General features: G+C 37.0%; 1 protein-coding gene and 1 long non-coding RNA gene across 3 annotated transcripts in view; one reads left to right on the top strand and one right to left on the bottom strand.

Moving 5' to 3' along the window:
- The window catches only part of prkcaa (protein kinase C, alpha, a), a 140,508-nt gene that overhangs the window by 15,190 nt on the left and 105,448 nt on the right, over window positions 1-19,870 (bottom strand). For both annotated transcript variants that reach the window (XM_041983763.1, XM_041983764.1), the window contains 2 exons: window positions 7,280-7,360; window positions 5,294-5,401 (listed from right to left, as the gene is read on the bottom strand). In XM_041983763.1, coding sequence (XP_041839697.1) covers window positions 5,294-5,401; window positions 7,280-7,360 — 189 coding nt within the window. The remainder of the gene's footprint in view (window positions 1-5,293; window positions 5,402-7,279; window positions 7,361-19,870) is intronic.
- Window positions 1-19,870, top strand: part of LOC121638783 — a 111,368-nt gene that overhangs the window by 41,967 nt on the left and 49,531 nt on the right. The window lies entirely within an intron of this gene.

The raw sequence follows: 19,870 nt of genomic DNA, 5'->3' as shown, positions 1-19,870 counted from the left end.
GCTAAAACTTGGGTGATTTGTGCTGTTACTGCTGCAGAAGTTAAAGACATTACAACAGTCTCCACAGACACACACACCCATGCAATTACAGCCAGGTATTAAAATGATCTGTTACTGAGAGCTGATGCCAGTTAGACTACACGTTTTATTGTGGAACAAGTTAAGGATTTTCCTTTAATACAAAAACAGAAGCACATACCACCTCTTGATTTGTCTTTTAAAATTAATTAAACTGCTTCACAAAAGAGCTTATCAACTAAATTAAAAAAAAAGAAAATAAACCGAAGGTGCTGTACTTTCAACCTAACCTGTATGGCAACGTTTATGCTGATATGGCAAGGAAATTAATCTACTCGGAGAAGCATGCTCGCTAACCAAGAGAACTTACGGATATATCTAAGTTCTAACATCTAACAGTGATTGATTTTGTATCATGATTTGTCAGTCTGTTTACAGCTGGGTCATTATACTGTCCCCAGCTGTGCTCTTCCAGTAATTTCACAGTTTATGATCACTCTTTGGTTTTGTACTGTGAGATCCTTCCACTCAGTTATATAACAACATTTTTTTCCCTCTGCTATTGCTTTAAAATAACCCGTGTGCAATCTTTGTGAGAAGATAACAGTTAAAAGCCACGATGGTTATGCTAACAAACTAAACAGCTTCTGTGAAAACTGTGAATTTTATTGCTGTTAAATTCTGACAATGCAGTAAATGCAAAAGACTTTTTGTTAACTAAGGACACTTTTAAGAAATTAAACCTTAAATGTCACACTTCAGAACAGAGGCAGATGACCTCTGGCTTTCTGTCTCTTTGTCTATTTTAAATGGGGCTAAACTGACTTAACTATTCAAAAACCGATCAGATTTGCAGCAGATTTTTATAAATTATTTGATCAATAAATGTTATGTTAAACCTTACACAAATATATGACTCAAATTAAGTACACCCAAGTCTTTCACTAATAAAACAAGGATCCTCGTGAGCTAAACGAGTAATTTTGTTGTCATTTTTTTTGTTTCCTTGCTGCTAGCTTCTCATCTGAGAGCTCTGGCACATCTGAACTTGCAAAGTGCACTCAGCTAGCGGAGTGCAACAGACAGCTGTTGACAAGGTAGAAAAAGTCATTTGCAGTTTTCTGTCTGTTCTCAGGGCTGTCAGTTAGGGTGAGAAAGCACCTTGCTGCAAACATACGGCTGTCACCATTAAGATAGCACAACTCATACCTTGAGCTGTCCTTGAAACTCAGTGACTGCTGGCCTGCCAGTGTTAAACACTCACGTGTTTTGGAACTTTACAACCTGAATCATAAGAGTAACATGCAATCACCACCTGAAAACAAAAAAAAAATATCTAATGTTGACACTTTCTGTTAACCAATAACAGCCTAATTTCAAGAGCTCCACTATCTCACGACCTGCAATCAGAGCATGGGTTTAGTCTCATGCTCCAAAGTTAACAAAACTGTCGACACCCTGATGTTCCTGCTAAGTTAAAATGATCAGATTTGAAAGGGAAAAAATAAAAGGCTGCATCCAATTGATCCCAAAATAGAGAGAGAAACTAAAAAAAAAACTGTGGTTCAGCAAAGCAAGGCTTTTAAAAAAACCACACATATTTATCATCATGGCTTAATAAGCAGTCTGTGGCAGACCAATGACTTACACTTGATTAAAGACTAAAGGTACATGTTACAGAACCAAAGAGCTTTATTCAGGTCAGTTACCAGCATTTCAATGGCATCCAGTGAGTTGGTGCATCTGACCGAAACTGATCATACAAACTAGCCCCACGTACCTGTGCCCACATTGTGATGCCATTTTCAGCAGTACAATCATCAACCAATTTAACGGACAGCCACACAAGGTAAGGTGTGTATTTTTGTAGGATTCTCTAATTCTCTAAAGAGAACTCTTCCATGAATGAAAGCGGAATATGTAGATCATCTTGTTGGATGGCATTCTTGTCTTTAATTTTTTCTTTTGTGAATATCATCGTCTCCTTTTTGCTCTGTATTCCTAAAGTTGACAGGTACGTTGACAGGGGTCTATTCAAAGTTTACGAGGAAATCACATTTGAAAAACACCATACGGAGCCAAGGAGGAAGCCTCAAGGTTGATGATGCAGAGTGGACAACAGAGAAAGCACATAACATATTGAAATGCCTTTTCAGTGTTGATGTAATACTTTCTCAGCTATTTGTCATCTCTGATTCTGGGAATATTTGCCTCCTGAGGATGACGATTGGTCATCTAGTGGCAGTGAAAGAGATGTTTCTGTTAGAAATCATAGTGCGTCCATTTATAATAATAACGGACCTGAAGCAACACATGTGGGAGGTGACAACTCTGGGGCTTTACCTAACCTCATTTAATTTTAAAAACTCTGGTGCCTCAAGGGTTAACTGTTAATTAATGACACAATGTTGAGGAATGCAAAAGGTAGAATTTGAAAGGCAGAATTTGTAAATGCAGAAGCGTGAAATCCAATTGTCACCCTTCGATTTAGCAGCTAACCTAAAATTACTTCGGCTTCACTGGGTGGCGGATTATTCCCTTATAGACCACATGAAAAATTGCCTGGGATGATTCAAAGCTCAGTCTAAGTTGTCCTTATCCAGAGGTTTAGTTGAAGTTCCTTCAGTTACAAGGATATTCCCGACAGAGACAAGCTGAGATTCGTGTTGAAATGGAGGGGGTATCTGGTGGGATTAATAGTTACAGTTAGGTGTCATCTGCAGCAAAGTAATAGAAAAGGAAATGAATGACTAAGCCCAAGGTGGTAATGTGTAAGAGTCCCAGTACTGAGCCTTGGGGAACCTCAGTAGAAAGTCAATGGAGCACTGATGTTTGTCCTTGCCACAACACCTCAAAAGAACCCCTAGTGAGGTGTGGTTAAAACCAAGAATGTGACATGGCTGAGATCCCCATCTCAGAGAGCATAGATAATAGAATGGCATGGTTTCCCATGTCAAAAGCTGCTGAGAGGTTTAACAAAATGAAAACAGACGACTGAGACCTCTGTTACAGTCTCAGTGGAGTGGCCAGTCTTAAGCCTGGCAGGTTTGGACTGAGGAAGTAGTTCATTGAGAGGAAATTTGAGACATGTTTGAAAACAGCTCTTTTAATAACCTTAGACAGAAATAAAAGTAACAAAACTGGATTATAATTCTTGACTTGGCCAGTGTTCACGATATGCTTTTTACACATAAAGTTTCATGAAATCAAAAGTAAGCTTGTTTACAACAGACCCAAGACATAGGACACTAATAGTATTGTATATTATTGTCATCTGCTTTCAATTTGTCTCTATTCCCACTGGTTTAATATGTTCCTCTCTCCTGCATCACCTCTCCTGCACCCTGTTAATTCCTCTCATCTTTTAATCTCACTCTAAGCACTCTCTCTCCCTGTTTTTTTCATCCATATATCTCTTTATATTTTGGGGGTCAGGCTGCTGCCAAGCTCTATGTATTCATTAAAAAGAAGTGCAGCAGCCATGCTAAACATGGGTTGAGCCAGGGAACTGGGCCGAGACATGCACACACATACCACATGCATGCACAGACTCCATGACTCCTGAGGACATCACCATGAGTTACATTCAGAAAGTTGATAATAAGATTAACCATAACCACCTATGCAAGGTCCTAACCACAACTGGCCACAATGTTGTTTTCACCCATAAACTAAATTATTGGTAATACTGGTACTTTATTGCTTTCAGAAAAGAGGCAAGTCCCCACAATATGACCATTTAAACACCCAAGTTATCAGAGCGGGAGTATAAAGAGCGCACACACACACACACACACACGCACAGAGCTAAGCAAAATAAATAGACAAGGAAAAAAGGAGGCCAAAGAGAGAATTTTGAGAAAGGGACAAGGAGACACAGCACATTATTGCACAGCTCAACTACTTTGCACAGCCTTTGGATAAAAACAAAACTACTACATTCATTATTAAATTCTTTCTATACTCAAAAATAAATATGGGCTGTATTGTGTCACTTGAGATATATCTAACTGAATAAAGTGAAGCACAATCAGAACTTACTATGTTTTGGTGAAGCTTTTAAGGAAGTCTCCTAAAAACTGCCGACACTGTGGATGATTGGTGATCATAAACAAACTGGTTGAAACAAGGCTGTCACCATTCATTGTTAGCACATCACAGGTTAATGCAGTGAGATTTACATATGGCCGTTCAAAGGTACACGTATTTTCTACATATAAATAGCAGAAAACAGATGAGGAGGCATCTGTTAACAAGAAGGAGTAATCAATGCTAAAAAGTCTTCTGCCTAAAAAGTTGTCTTTTAAAAAAACATCTGCAGTTCACTTCTAGTAGAACTGCATAGCTGAAACTTAAATAATAAAAAGCTGATTTAGGACAGCTCACACTGCTACTATTTATGGCTGGTTTAATTAATAAGAACAAGAATCTGAACATTGCAGAGTATCCAGTATTCCCTTTAGTATTACTGCATTGTGTCAGCATGTTTCTTCCTACATGCACACAAGCTGGTCATTTGTTATAGAGAAACATGTAAACTATCTTTAAAAACTGATGAGGCAAAAAGGACACATAAATAATTTATTTAACAAACACACTTGCTTGAAGTGGAGTGTCTTTATTATGTCCACTCTGAAGTAACGCATTCTGTTGGACAGCTGCCAGCACAAATTATAAACCTGCTTTTACACAAGAAACAAATTAAGATAACATTTGCGTAACAGCATAAGAGTTCATATAAACTAAACCTTCTATATTAACTAAAGCCTTGGGTCAGTGAGCTGAGCTTAGTGGATAACCCAATGGGTCTATCCTCAGTCTTTTAATAATGAATAAATCAAAGACATAAGGACTGGAGGGAAAAAGAGGGAACATCTGGTTGAGGAACCAGACAGTATACTTCATACTTCATTCTTCATCCTTCCTGTAATTTTAGCCGGGCTTCTCGTGTGTTATGTCAAAATACTGAAAAGTTTTACACTGCTGGTGGAGCCTGTCACCTCTCTTAAAGCTCAACCAACATGAAAGACTTGCACCTGTCTTAGATGGAGTTCATACTTTAGCTTCAGTAAAGAGCATGAAAGCTACAGAGCCTATGTTTACAGAAATCTCATCCCACACATAACATATAAACCTTTTTTTTTTTTTTTAGTAAAATGACAGAATTAAATTAAAAATGTTATTATTAAAAACAAACATGTTAACATTTTTTATCCACCCTGCTTTAAATCAAAACCCTTGTGTAACTTAAAAACATCTTCCATCATCCACTCACCCCTTTGCAGATAGAGACAGCTTCCTTGGACAGGGACTTTGGGTAGGACACATTGTGCTCCATAATGGACTGGAACAATTCATCTTCATCCTCACCATCAAATGGGGGCTGTGGGTAAAAGTACAAAATATTTCAGAAGTCAGTGTTTCATCTATTATGGCAGAGAATAAATAAAAATAGCTGCCACATTTTACCAAATGTGCAGCTTTGTGAAGTATTTGTATTTTTTATTCTTGATTTTTTTTCCGATAAATGCAGACAATGAGAGCTGAAAAACCAAGACACGGGTTGGGCTGCATCAGGCTAAAAAAAAACATTGATGAAAAGAAGCCAGAAACAGAATAGTGAGAGCGGTAAGTACATAAAAAAGATAACAGGGAACATGTTTTCCAGGAAGACCTTGCAAGGCCAGTGGAGTAGATGACCCAGCTTTTTTCCCTCCTCACTGGGTCGTTATCATCAGTAACCGTAATATGGCTGTTTTGACAGTCCATAAAATGAATTATTCGTCATTTCCACTCCAGTGGTCCCTTCCACTAGAGGTAGTCTGTCTTTGCTTTGCTGTGCAGGAGTGTGCTTTTGCATTTGCTTGAATTTTGCTTTTGGCTTTTTTGAAATGGGGGGGGGGGTCACTTCAAGCTCATTAATAACTTAATATTCAACATAACATATATCCACTAGTAATTTAGCAGTTCATGCTTTTAAAAGTAATTTGGCACATTTCAAGTAAGCCTTTTGATGATCTTCACTTTTTAATGGGGACATCCATAAGAAAAGCTCAATGAATTTAACAAACAGGGAGATAGGTTGCTGTGACATTAAGAAAAATGATGCCAGCATAGTCAAACAAAGCAATGGGCATGCTTTTTAAGTTGTGATTCTTTGTTCAAACTATAGTGTCAACATTTTAGAGTGGTTTTAGGTCATCATTAAATGCTCATGCATGGCTAATCTATTGATAGGTGACATTGTTCAAATATAATCACCAAGTAGGGCTTCCTCAGATTCAGGCTAATCCTGTTAGATAAACAAACACCAAAGAAACAGTGGAGAAAACCATTTTTTTTCCAGGCAATTGAGTTCTAGCTAAATTTAATAGTTTAAAGTTTTCTCTGTTCATTTTGAGCACGTATCAGATACAATAGTTTGGTGCCAAAACTCTTTCCAAGACAACAGATTATTGACATAAAAAATAATCAAAATAATCAAAAATCTGTTCAAAGTGAGAAAGAATGACAGTTATTCTATCTAATTCTATTCAATCTAATCTATAAATGAAAAACAGAAATAAAAAATATTTCTATGTTCTCAACTTAGGCAAGGCAGTTTATTTGTACAGCACATTTCATGTACAGGACAAATCAAAGTGCTTTACATAAAACAAAGACATTACAGATATTTAGAATAGTAAAAGGCATCAACACATAATCACAATAAAATAATAAATTACATTAAAATGATTAAAAGCAAGATATGTTTAAAAAGTTACCGTGCAGATTTCCTGCATAGGGGCATGAGAAAAGAAATTTTTTTAACCCTGGATTTAAAAATGTCTACATTTGGGGAAAGTTTAATCTCCACTGGCAGTTTGTTCCACTTGTTTGCAGCATAACAGTTAAATGCTGCTTCTCCATGTTTAGTCTGGACTCTGGTCTGGACTAGTTGACCAGAGTCTTTGGATCTAAGAGCTCTGCTAGGTTTATATTCTCTGAACATATCACAGACGTATTCTGGGCCTAAACCATTCTGGGATTTGAAAACAATCAGAAGTTTTAAAATCTGTTCTGTGACTGACTGGAAGCCAGTGTAAAGATTTCAAAACTGGTGTGATGTGTTCAGATTTTACACACTGAAACTACACCAAACAGATGAGTTTCAGAACACCTGGTAGCTGATAAGCTTAAACAGGTCTAATCTGAAGTTGGCAGCATAACCTATAATAAACATTTACATAAAGGTTTCATTTTGTGGATGTGCACCACTCACCTGTCCAGCCAGCATTTCATAGAGCAGAACTCCGTACGCCCACCAGTCTACAGAGCGCCCGTATGGCTGATATGCAATGATCTGTGGAGGAAAGAGGAAGAAAGGCTCAGAAGTTTTGTTCAGTTCAATTAAAAAAACGCAGGCAGGAGGTGCATGTTGGCAAAATGATTTTATATCTCAGTGATCAGATGTGTAAATGGGTAGAACTAACTACCCAATTAGTTTGGTCCATATTAAATGTTGAGCATTAGCAATGTGTACATGCACAGCAACATCCCATCTGCTGACCATAATCTAAAGGGAGTATTCTAATCATGTTGTTTACACGGGTTTTGCATCCTGTTTGCGTGCTACAGAACATACCTTGATGAAAGACTCACACTCATATTAGGTCCTCCTATTTGACTGTGATCCAAAATCTTAAGAACAGCTATACTATTTAAAGCTTGTAAATTTCTCAGGTTTTCCCTTCACCCCTAAACTCTACTAGAGTGGGTGTTGTCTTACGACTGAAACAAGCAGCCTGATATTCCAAAACAAGTGATAATGTTATAATAAGTAACCTGGTAACTCAACTTCCTTGCAAAACAGGAATGTGTCATAAGACACAGTGAAAAGATATCAAATGATTATATTACAAAGATTGTGGAGCATGCTTTTCAAAAAGATCAGCATGCAACATGTTTTACTATTGCTTACTCTTAATATGAACATATTTGGGTTAAAGTGAGCAAAAAACTGTTACACAGCAGTATTTTATTCAGAATAAGGTCTTAATTTGGTGATTGTTCTCTATGTGAATGTAGCCAGCTGTGAGGACCTCCTCAGCACAATCTGATTATTTTGCTGTTAAAGTGCCACACAAAAGCTAATAGATCACAATAAAAAGGATATTATAAATGTATTAACCAAATCAGAAATATTTATCATTTTAAGTCTCAGCACACTTGTGATTGCTTGATTTGTCCTGCATGTGTTACTTCTGCCTGCACTAAAAGTATATTAGACTGCATAAAAGTACATTATTGACCAATAATCTGCACTGCTGCTGTAACCATGACCTTTACCATCCAGAGGCAATCATATCTGCATCCAGACCTCCCACAAACAGAAATTACACAGACTTTGATGTTTGTATTTGTAGCATTAAGCTTCTGCAATATAGTCTGTTGGGCTCTTCTGAGCAATACAACATATTTTTAGATGCACGTTGACTATGCAGTTCTGTGCCAGTGTGGCTGTATTGACAAAAAAAACCTCAATGCATTATTAAAAATTTAACATACCTTTCTATTCAAAATATCAGGGATAGGATGCTGACTGGCAACGGAACATGAGAAATTTAAAGTCAGCTGTAGGTCAGCACACAACGAACACATGCATAAAAAGTTTTACAGCAGCCCTCGTAAATCCTGTTTAAGGGATTAAAAATTCACTGACAACAAGCTCACTTTTTCGTTCAATTAGTGATAACACTCAACGCAAAAATATGAGGTTTAAAGCAAGGGTGCGACCACAGCACAGCGAGTAGCCATGAAAGCTGGATGATCCCCAAATCATCCACATGTAAAATCACCTGTTACAATCAAATTTGCATTTTCCACGGTCGAACAAAGACGACAGGTGGCTCTAACTTTCTGACAGGAAGGGAGCATTTGGTGCATAAGAAGGGAACAGATAAATCCCAGGCAAGTCAACTCCTATCATTTTAGGAGACAATGCTGCTGCTGACATTGAAAAAAAAAAAACAGTACATATATTTCTCAACAGAACCAAATTCAAGATAAAAGAGTCTAGATGACATGTTTGCACATTAGAAAGGTAATCTTGGCACTCTACATGATGATGATGAAGTTTTTGTGAAAAACGGTGAGCGGATCACAGTCATTTTTCATCAGATTTATATTGTTTTAGATGTTCGGTTTAGTCATGTCCAATATTTTCTCTGAAACAGAAATGAGCAGCGTTGAAGGGCATGTTAAAACTCACAGGAAACCTCTCTCAGTTGTGACATTTTCCCTGGCGACAGAAGCGTTTCCTGTGGGTTACACTGACCCTGGACAAGGTTAGTGTTCGCATCTGTTCTGACCCTATTCGCACCACTCTGAGGACACACACATAATGTATTTACAATTCACTGCCACTTCTAAAGAGCTGCTTCTGTGAAATATAAGAGCAGTCAATGCAACCATGTGCACACACTACTATTTAAAAGTTTGAGTTCTTCTCCCGTTTGGATTTAATGGTAAAGTGATCCCAAACTTTTAAGTGGTAGTGTACATATATCAACACACACTCATGCCAACACACAAGAAAAATGAGAAAATACTCTGACCAACACAAACAACCCTAGGTGTGCTACATCAGTAGTGTCATACATTGCTTTTAGGTCTTCTGAGTAACATATGACCTCTGCTGCACACACACAGCCCTAAGAGACTCCTCCAGGTTTGCCATAACTCAGATACACACAGCATGTAAACTATGCTGCACGCGAGAGAGGTAAAACCCAGAGACACACAGAGCATCTTTGTGCACATAAACAAAAAGCGTACACAGTTATTTACTGATTGTTGTGTAGGAGATCTACCATGTGTATCACAACCTTCACTGTGTTACATCTGACCTCTGCGTTCCCCGTGGGAGTTCATAAATGCACACAAGTACACACAGGTGGACAAATACTCCCCTAGCCATCATGTTGTCCTGAGGGCTGATGGGCGCCAGCTGGACATGCAGCACATCCACATGTTTCAAGGCAAACATTTGCACAACCTTGCATACACATATATTAATGTGTATTTGTATGTAACTTTAGCTACAAGAGCTACATAAATAGCAGAAAGCATTCTGTTTCCTGATCTTAAATAGTCAACCTTACATCAACTACGCACAAACCCTGCAAAACCTTACACACACTCACCAAATAATTAAAATTCAGTTCAATTCCAAGACTAATTATCACTAGTTATGACCACAAAGACGTTTTTTTTTTTTTGTTTTTTTTTTTTTTTTTTAACTAATCCTGGAACAGAAGATGACTCGTATCACAAACATTAAAGAGGAGCTGCCTGCTAAAACAGATAGTCTTCCTCTGCTCGGACAGATGATGCAGTGGCTGTTTTGGATGAACAGAGAAATGTGCAGCGATACACCAAAGAGCAACTGGTGCAACTTCAGAAAGTGCAGGGTATGTGTGGAAGGTGACAGGTGTGTAGATAAAGGATGATCAGATGATATTCAGCTTCCTGAACAGGAAAGAAATCTGTGCACATAGAACCTGACAGTCAGATGGAAGAGCCAAGGAAACGGGTGGGTGTCCTAATATAAGTTGGACTAAATAATACTGAAAATCTTTCATATTTAAAGAGTAGAAAAAAAAACCTACTAGAATAAAGTTAAAATTATACAAAAATCTTTATACACTCCCATCTCTGAGTTTGTTTGACAGAATCCAAATAATAAATGTATCAAAAGGTCAGTTTTACGTTTGTGCTGATCACAGCTACAAGGATTGCTTTGGGACACTAGAAACTAGTTAAATCTCCAGACCTCAAAGATCAGGTGATTTCAGTAAGCCCATGTTGGGTATATCTGTTTAGAGAGGAGTATTATGGGATGTCTGAGCTGGGACCCTGGGTGCTGAGCTGTGTAGCCGACAATCATGAAACATTTACTATAACTATAGTTTGTTTGTATCGTTATTTCTTTAGATAAGATCCTTGATTGAGCCCACTATGGGGGAAATTTTACTGTTACAGCAGCTCAAACACAAAGTAAAAGACATTAAACAATAGACAAAATAAAAAACCAAAGACACAAAAAACAGCATGTACAATAAATAGTAAATAATAATATAATAGAAAAAGAAAGAAACAGTATTTATATACGGTCTCACCCAGTTTGATGTGCAGTGGTGATATAAATATCATCAATGAATTCACTCAATAACAGACAAAATTTCAGAACTTTTAGCAACATTAGCATCTTTGTAAGTTTATTTCCACAATTTTTCATTCACTAAGGAGACAGACTAAAATGCAATAAAATGCAGCTGCAGAAAGTTTTGTGGTAGTCTGCAGATAGCACACATTATCCGGGGTTAAAATGGACAGAAGCTCTCAGGGGATCGGCCTCGGTACAGATGCTTTGTCATCATGGAATACTTCTTTTACTTCTTTTCCAACAATATATGGCCCTATTTTTATACTCTTCTCAGGTTTAAAGGCATGCACAACTAGAATTTTCCATCTGATTGTAAATCGAACTCTCCATCGTGGTCCTTTCTCCCCAAAACTGTCAGCAAACTCTTCAGGATTCAACAATGAGTCACGACATTGAGCTGCAACTAAAAGAAACAAGACCTTATTTTTCTGATTAACATCAACTACATACTAAAGCCCATATGTGCACACACACATCTGCATGCCTCAGCACAATCCCTCTTCTATGTTTACAGAACACATCAGCAGTTTCAACTTGTCACTCCGTCAGGCATGACAGACAGACAGCAGAGTGACAGGCGGATGGAAAGATGGGAAGGATATATGCAGTGGTATAACACAATGCAAAGTGCTGATATCCATCTTCAACTATTTTTAGACTTCACAAAATGATAGTGTAACTTAAATGCAGATTAAAACTGGATGCTAAGATCAAGTTCAAACTAAACTGCAAAGCAAGTTAGTTTTAAATCTCTCAGCACTTTCAGGACATTGATGGTTTAAGCCCAATGTCGAAGTAATGTCAGTAATGAGATAAGTTAACTAATGAAAAGGAATTAGCTTGTTATATTTGACTTAATTTAATATTAGTCTGTTACATTCTATAATGCTGTCTGAATGACTGTGAATGGTGTACAGACCAGGGATACGTCACCTTCATGTGCACACACACGGCACACCCACCCTTTAACCAGAGTTCCTCTTACATAATGAATCCCAGTTTAACTCCACTTTACCTTGTAAAATACTTTTGATCCACAATGTGGTATCAAAAAAGTAAGATGCTGTCATTTATTTTTTTTTAATATAGAATGCAGAGTGGCCTGTCCACTCCTCCTTTCCAAATGGCAACCACCTGTGCACATGATTATTAATTTATTTTCACTGTTCACCTACTTTGTTCCATCCTCACTGAGAAGAAGTGGAGGACAGGCTGAATGCCAGTCATCCACTGATATGGGGGCACTACTTTCGAGGGAGAGTAAAGGCAAGGAAAAAAGTCAATTATTAATAACCAGTAAAGTAGATTCCCCTTTGATCTAATCTCAACTCATGATTTATATTTGACAGAACAGTTGAAGTCATGAAATATTCATTCTCTCATTTTCATTGAATAGAACTGATCATCAAACTTAAAAAATCTGGAAATTGGTTAGAAAATACAGATTTGCATTCAAAACGCATTTTACGTACATCATTGAAAGTTGGAAATATTTGAATAAAAAGCAGAAAGCATATTTTGACTTTTGATGAACTTTAATAGATTTATTTGTCCATTAAAATATTCTTTATGCTTGCTTTGTCTGGATTATGATAATTCTGATAGTCAGGCAGATGCACAGAATCCTGTTGGCATAGTTAGACTGAAATTACACGTACGTTAATACGACTCAAAGTGTTTACATGATTGCATAAGTGAGCGGTTGACATCTGCTGTTCAAGATATTCATAAAATTATATATGAACAGTAAAAATATGGTACATTACTTTAATCATTTTAACTATTTGTGTCTCAAATCATTTATTAACCAGAACAGAAGGGCAGACTGAAAACAACTGTGCTGGATGCAACAGTTTCTACAGGAACCATGTAAGTGAGGTTTTGACAAAAAGTTACTTCCAATAGAAATTAAAACAGTCATTCCTCAATTTCACCTTGCCTGTACTTAAATTATTTAGCATACAAATGACTTAGAATCTAAGTTCCAATAAATGCACATTCATGTGTATCATATAACAAATCCCCCTTTTTGTCTTAAAATGTCCTGCTCAGGTTCCTTTACATATAATCAGAGAAGTAATAGAGGTCGATAACTTCTCACCTTAATGGAGAGAAGCATGTATTTTTCCAGCTGCACAAGAATAATGAGGCCGTTGTGGACACAGCTGAAAACCCAACTGCCTCTGCTGTCACAGATAATTATGTTGCACCACTGTATGTTATTTAGCACATTCAGCCCGAATGTAGAATACGGGTGTACCAGTGGGAACAGATGTTTACTATATCAGGTCTGTTTGTATTTAGACATCCGAATCTCAAACAATCACTGAATCACGGTTGACAGGAAGGAAAGCCATAATGGAAAAGAATTAATTTAATTTTCATTTAGTTGAAAACTTCTGTTTTCAGGTCATTAGATTTAACAGAACTGTCATTATGCATGTGTGCATCCTAACACAATGTGAAAGATACAACTGTGCAGATACATCTAGTATGCAGCTGCTGTTTTCTGTGTTTGCCACTATGCATTAGCTATTGAAGATCATGATACCATGAAAAATAATAAAAATGCTAAAATGATGAATGCCTACGTGAGAAAATGGGTTTACAGCTCAGATTCCAGATCTCTTTGCGTAACAGGAAACATGGTGTCTAGAGAAGGTGAGAGGAGCTTAAGCCTAAATCCTTGGTGTTCTTTGATAAGAAGGCAGCAGGGATAAGACCCTTTTGCTTATCATGCTTCAATGTTTTTAATTAGCTTGAGTGTCAGACTTCATGGTGAGGAAAACCTGACTGAAATTCCCAAGCCTGCCTCTTAAAATCCGTCTTCCCGCAGGAATCATCCTGACCTTCTCTCTAACCTGACAACTGCCAACAAATTCACCAACATGCTCCTTAGACTTGTTTTCATATTAGATTTACTCTGTCCCCATTTCAAAATATCAAATATACCAGCATGGATGAGAGGGGGATACATCTTTTATCCTTGTAAACTAAAAGCAGAACAAGTTTACTGCAAGGACAAAAAGAACTCACTCAGGATTTCTTCACCTCAGAGCCTGAATAAACCTGAAACAACATGAGAGGTTAAAACAACTTTGCACTGTTTAGACATGTAACATCTCTAATGAGAAGAGACGAGCTGTTTAATACACCACTGAAGAGAAGGAAGTTTTATCACAACAGGGTGAAGTAGGTTAATGCTTGACAGCCTTTCTCTGAGGACCTATGCTGTGACATGGCACATTTGGTGCACTGTCATTGAAAATTGACCCTTGCAGTTTCTCTCATACACTTGTGTGCAATGGGGAATCTAAGTCTGTAAAGCCTTTAGATCTGCAGGCTACTCTCCTCATGCTGGCTTGTGTAATGGTAATAATAATAAAAAAAAAAAAGACAAGGAAGTGATCCAGAAGTTATGAAAAATAAGAAGTTATGGTAGTTTTTTTTTTTTAAATTTATGTTAAAACATAGTTAAATTATTTGTAAACATATGTATAAGTACATTCCCAAATCTTGATCTATCAAAAAAGCCAACAACAGCAACAAATGGCTAACAGTTTTTATTTGATATGATGTGCAGCTAGCAGTCTAATACTTGTCATTTCTTATCTTTTAAATTAGCAGCAGGGGTTATAGGTTTACTGAGTTTACCAGTGGCGTTTAGATGAACTAAGGAACTACCATTACAAAATAAAACTAAACAAAACTGAAAGTTTGACATGGACTCTTCTAAAGAATTTCTCTAAATGTAGCTCATGACTTAACTGATTTTTTTTTTTTTTTTTTTTTTTTTAACATTTTCAATTGAACACTAATTTCCAAACCAACACATTCCCATTTCCAACACTTGCATCGTAATGCACAGTGCACAGGGTTGTCCACAGTCTGTCAGCATCTGGACTAGACTTCATGCAACTGCAGCCAAAAGTTCACTATCATTCATGTTTAATGACTCATTGTGTTGCCACAAAACCTGTTAAAAGTTTTCTTACTTTTGAGTCCTGTATCTTGCATGACATTTTTCACATGATGCAGGAATGACTGTCAGCTGATCCTGCCCACATTAAGATAGGATTATGCACAGTGTACTGGTCAAGTGGGCCATCTTTGCTTCCATGTACTGAGGTGTCAATTTTGGTAAATTTTGATGAACGTTTGCAAAATTAAGAATATGCCATACCATGTTTCGCTGTAAATAGTGCATTATGCCATCTTTATGCCACACTGTCACAAACATTTGTTTTTATTTATTTCTACTTCTTACATAGAAGGTGCAGAAGAAAGAGTATGAAGAGTCAGATAAGGGCAAATGAGTTGGATTCATTGTCAAAGATACAGAGGCAAAAAGAAAGAAAAAAACAGAGGACAGTTTGTTCAGCAAAACGAGTCTGAATTAGTTTGAGGCCATCTTGCACAGCGATGTGCTAACGTGACTCTACTGTGACTTGCTGCCCTTGCCCCCCATCGTCTGTTTACAACCAGTGGACATACACAGTTTCAGGCATGGTGACCTTTGTACACTAAAGCATCATGTTAGGTCAAGATCTTAATTTTTCCACATTAGTAATTATGTGGAGAGATGTTTCTTTCCTTTCTGATGTTTGAATAAAGAGGATGTATAAAGTCCTTTTCCCTCCTGACGGATTATCAGAGATGGAAACAGTCATGCTTGACTTGTGCCTGACATTCTCTGCTCTCATCCCATTTTTTTTTTCTTTTTTATTTATTTCCCTGTATGAAAGCCTCTGGTCAGTAAAGCTGATTCACCAAAGTGTGTTTGTCTTTGTATGACTGTGCACGTTCACGTGTGCAAAAGAAAGACAGAAGAGATTTTAGTCTTTTAGTGCTTAGATATGTTTCATGTTTAGATTTAGATTTGGATTTTGTAAGCATATGTGTGTTTGTTTATGCTCCTGGCTTGCATTGTCTGTGTTTCTGTTTATTTGCATGCGGTTTGTTTATGGGTGCATGTGCATGGGCATTGCCGAAGACATCTCTCATCGATTAGGCCTAATGCTACATGACAGTTTTGGATCACACTGCTAGCTATAAGAGGCTACTATCCTCACCACAGATATACAAACATGGGCAAAAGTACCAACCTATGTTCTTGGTCTTTGTTCAGAAGCAGAAAAAAATCTGTGTGGTTGAATACAAGAACTACATCCTTCTGACCAGGCTGTTAGAGAATCCTACATGAATATGTGCCTCACTGTTGCTGATGGATCCCTCTGAGAAATGTGTGTGCTGTGAAGCATATTTGAGTGTATCAGGCCATGCTCAAGTGGTCTCTTTTTGAAAGCATTTCTCACTACTGTACTCTAAATGCCAGCTGTGGTTGGTTTCCACCACTGAAGCTATTAATGAGCAGCGTTGGGATTTGTGTGCTACACCTTTTTACATGCAAGCAATTGAAATATGCCTCTGCATTTAATACAGGAACTCTGTAATGGTGAGGAGGACTATGAGCAAAGAAATACAAAAGAATCAATGTTGAGTTGATGTGTAATTTGTTTTAGTACTCAGACAATTTTCATGTTGTAATGTGTAATGTATCTAGTCAAGTTTTTAAAAGGAACAAACTTGCTGCTTTTCAAGAGTTGAAATAGAGCAAAAAGTGACCAAAAAATACAGTAGATCAAACTAAAAGTGGACATTTTAAAAGGCTTGTGCAACAGGTTGTGCACATACTTAGTAAGTGTAACACATATGCACATTTTATATTATACTTACATATAACAAAGTAGTTTAATTCATCCAACACTCACTGTTCCACATTTGCTTACAGAAACAGGGAGATTTTCATTCAAATAATTATTCATTCCTTATTGTTTTTGGCCATACTGTATAGTTTTTGGACAGTGGACAATAAAGTGGTTGGTACACACTTGTTTTTTTAATGCTCTAATCAAACACAATTGTGACCATTTCGCTTACTAGTGAAAGTATTAAGTGACTTTGAAAAGAAACTTTACATAACACTGGTTATAATCAGTGGGTTAAAGCACACCAATTGTCCCAAATTCTTTATAAGGGTAGCCATCTTTCATTTTCAGAATGCATTTAGTTGAAACAATACCTGACTCTGCAGACAGCATTTCCCCATTAGCAGTTACTGTAGGACTTCAGTGTTGGGAGGGTGGTCGGTTTTGAAATGTAGGACAAGTTCTTGAAAAAAGATAGCAGCAATGCAGCCATATTTAAATAAACATAAATACAGGAAACTGCAGATACAGTATATAATAAGTACTATATTTTTCTACTGTCAATATAGAATCTAAAGTATAATTGGAATTCTGCTCTACTACTGAAGTACCACAGAAGTACTAAATTATATTGTACAGTGAACTATTTATTTTAAATGCATCATGAATCTTTTGCCAGTATTTTAAAGCTTATGGTGTGGCTAAAACAATCCTGCATTAAAATACACAGTATTTTTATCATTAATATTTTATGTAGCTGAGCTGTGATAGAAAAGTACTCTGTCCTGCACATATGTTTTCGTGGCTGTCATCATGTTTACAGGATGCCAGCATGTTCTTACTCTCACATTTGCCTCGTTAGCTGTTTGCATCTAATTTTCTCACCCTCTGAGTTGTTCTCCATTCTATCCCATTTTTCTAACTGCTAATAGCACGGATGTGGAAACATTGGTTTGGGTGTTCAGTAATTAGCCAAGAGTTTAAAATTGGAACTGCCTTTGCTGGAGCATGTGGACAAATGACAACTTCATGGAGAGTAAGGGTTGTATATTCAAACTTCCAACTTCTTGTGGAAGGAAGTTCCGCATTGTTCAGTGAAAGACAAGGACAATTTACATATGCAGAGCGTTACCAACCAGAAATCACATACCCAAATAACTGTCATGTGCATATGTTTGACTTTTTGTAAAAGTCCTCACCAGCGGCCATCTTGCCACAGGCTTGCTCTCTTGCGGGATCTGTGGTATCTGAGGGAAGGTGGGTGATCTGCACAAACGCAAATACTCTTATTTCGCTGAAATCTTGACAGATTTACAAACGGTTTGATTTCTTACAAAAGTTATTAACGTGGCTATAATTCTGGATACTTGAACATGTTGAATTGCAGCTTTTGTCTTTGAAAAATGACTTAAATATGCAGCATAGTTGTGACTGCTTAAGGTCGAGGAGCTGGAGGAGCAAATCTGTTACACACAGCACCAGAAGCTCAACAAAACAATCCTTTTCTAAGGGTATTAGCCAAGCCTTTTTTTTATTTTTGTTTTACAAGAGCTTGTACTTTGATTATTGAGGTGTAGTTTGTGTTTGTTTGAAGTTTTCTCTCACTCTGCTATACCCTGTGTATTTGTATAGTGAAATCTTAAGCTGGGTAATTTAATTGTATATCAGTGTAACACGAAGGGCTTTTCAGTGTTGAATTAAATTCCACGGTTTCACTCACACATCTCTGTTTTCATCTCTGTCCTCCATGTATTTGTCTCCACTATAGTCTAGTTCTCTGTACATAGAGGGGATTTCAGCAACCTGCATTCCTCATCTAAATTTGTAAATCTTGTACCTATTCTGTTTTGCAAATAAATGTCACTTTTATGTTCAACATGTTACAGACATTGAATAAAATAATGACAATAATTTATTATAAATGTATTATAACATATTATGATTATATAAATATTACTAATATAATAAAATAATTAGAATTATTACATGTTTAAACTAAACATGCAATAATTCTAATTATTTTATGTGTATATATATATATATATATATATATATGAAAAAACATTTTTTTTTCACAAGCTTGATGAATAGATGACTTTTCATCAAGCTTGTGACTTTAGTTGTTGTGAAGTGTTTTCTGTTTTGAAAGAAGCTTCAGCCTGATGCAACTTTCCTGTCCTGCCAGATATTTTTACACAATACAGCAAACTCTGCTTTGTTGGATTGTTTGCTGCCTCTGGTTAAGACCTCGTAGCCGCAAAAAAACATAACCCTGGCTTTGGCAGAGTAAAAATTCATAATATTTAGAATCTGTCTGAAAGTACTTTGATTCCACTTGAAAGAGGGTTTTTTAAAAACTGCTCTTACGATACAGAATTCCTTTCATAAGCCATAATAAAATATGATTGTATCAAGTCTTTCACTCCACCATTTTTATTATCCATGTCTTACACCCATTTGGACACCATGGATCACAAGTTCATGGTCTAAAAGAGTAGAAACATTTCAATAAGTAAATTTTCGCTACATAACCCAGGGACCATAACTGTTACGCCCACACAGTAGAAAGCAGGGATTTGACGCCCATGCTCAGTGATGCCACACTGCAGTGGAGAACAAGTGGAGCAAAAGAAGAAAAAGATTCATGTCAGACAGTTCAATATCCTTAAATGCCCTCCTGAAATGCCACCCAGAGCCACCATGAGGCCATTCTCACTCATTTGAAACCTTGCTGATTCTTTCCTTCATCGTCTGATTACATCTGTCATCTGCTCTTTTCGTCACAGTTAACCTGTTATATTTCCTCTATTTTCCTCTCGCATTTGCTCCTTTTTCCTTTTATCCCTTTCTCTGTGTGTCAGAGTCACCGGAGTGTAAATTCACATGGCTTGCTATATAGGTCAGTGTACACGCAGTGAAAGCTGTGCCCCTGAACATG

The sequence above is a fragment of the Melanotaenia boesemani genome, chromosome 4, assembly GCF_017639745.1.
Source record: "Melanotaenia boesemani isolate fMelBoe1 chromosome 4, fMelBoe1.pri, whole genome shotgun sequence".
Classification (NCBI taxonomy): Eukaryota; Metazoa; Chordata; class Actinopteri; order Atheriniformes; family Melanotaeniidae; genus Melanotaenia; species Melanotaenia boesemani.
Note: the sequence above shows the minus strand (reverse complement) of the source record. Positions and strands in the feature narration are given on the sequence as shown.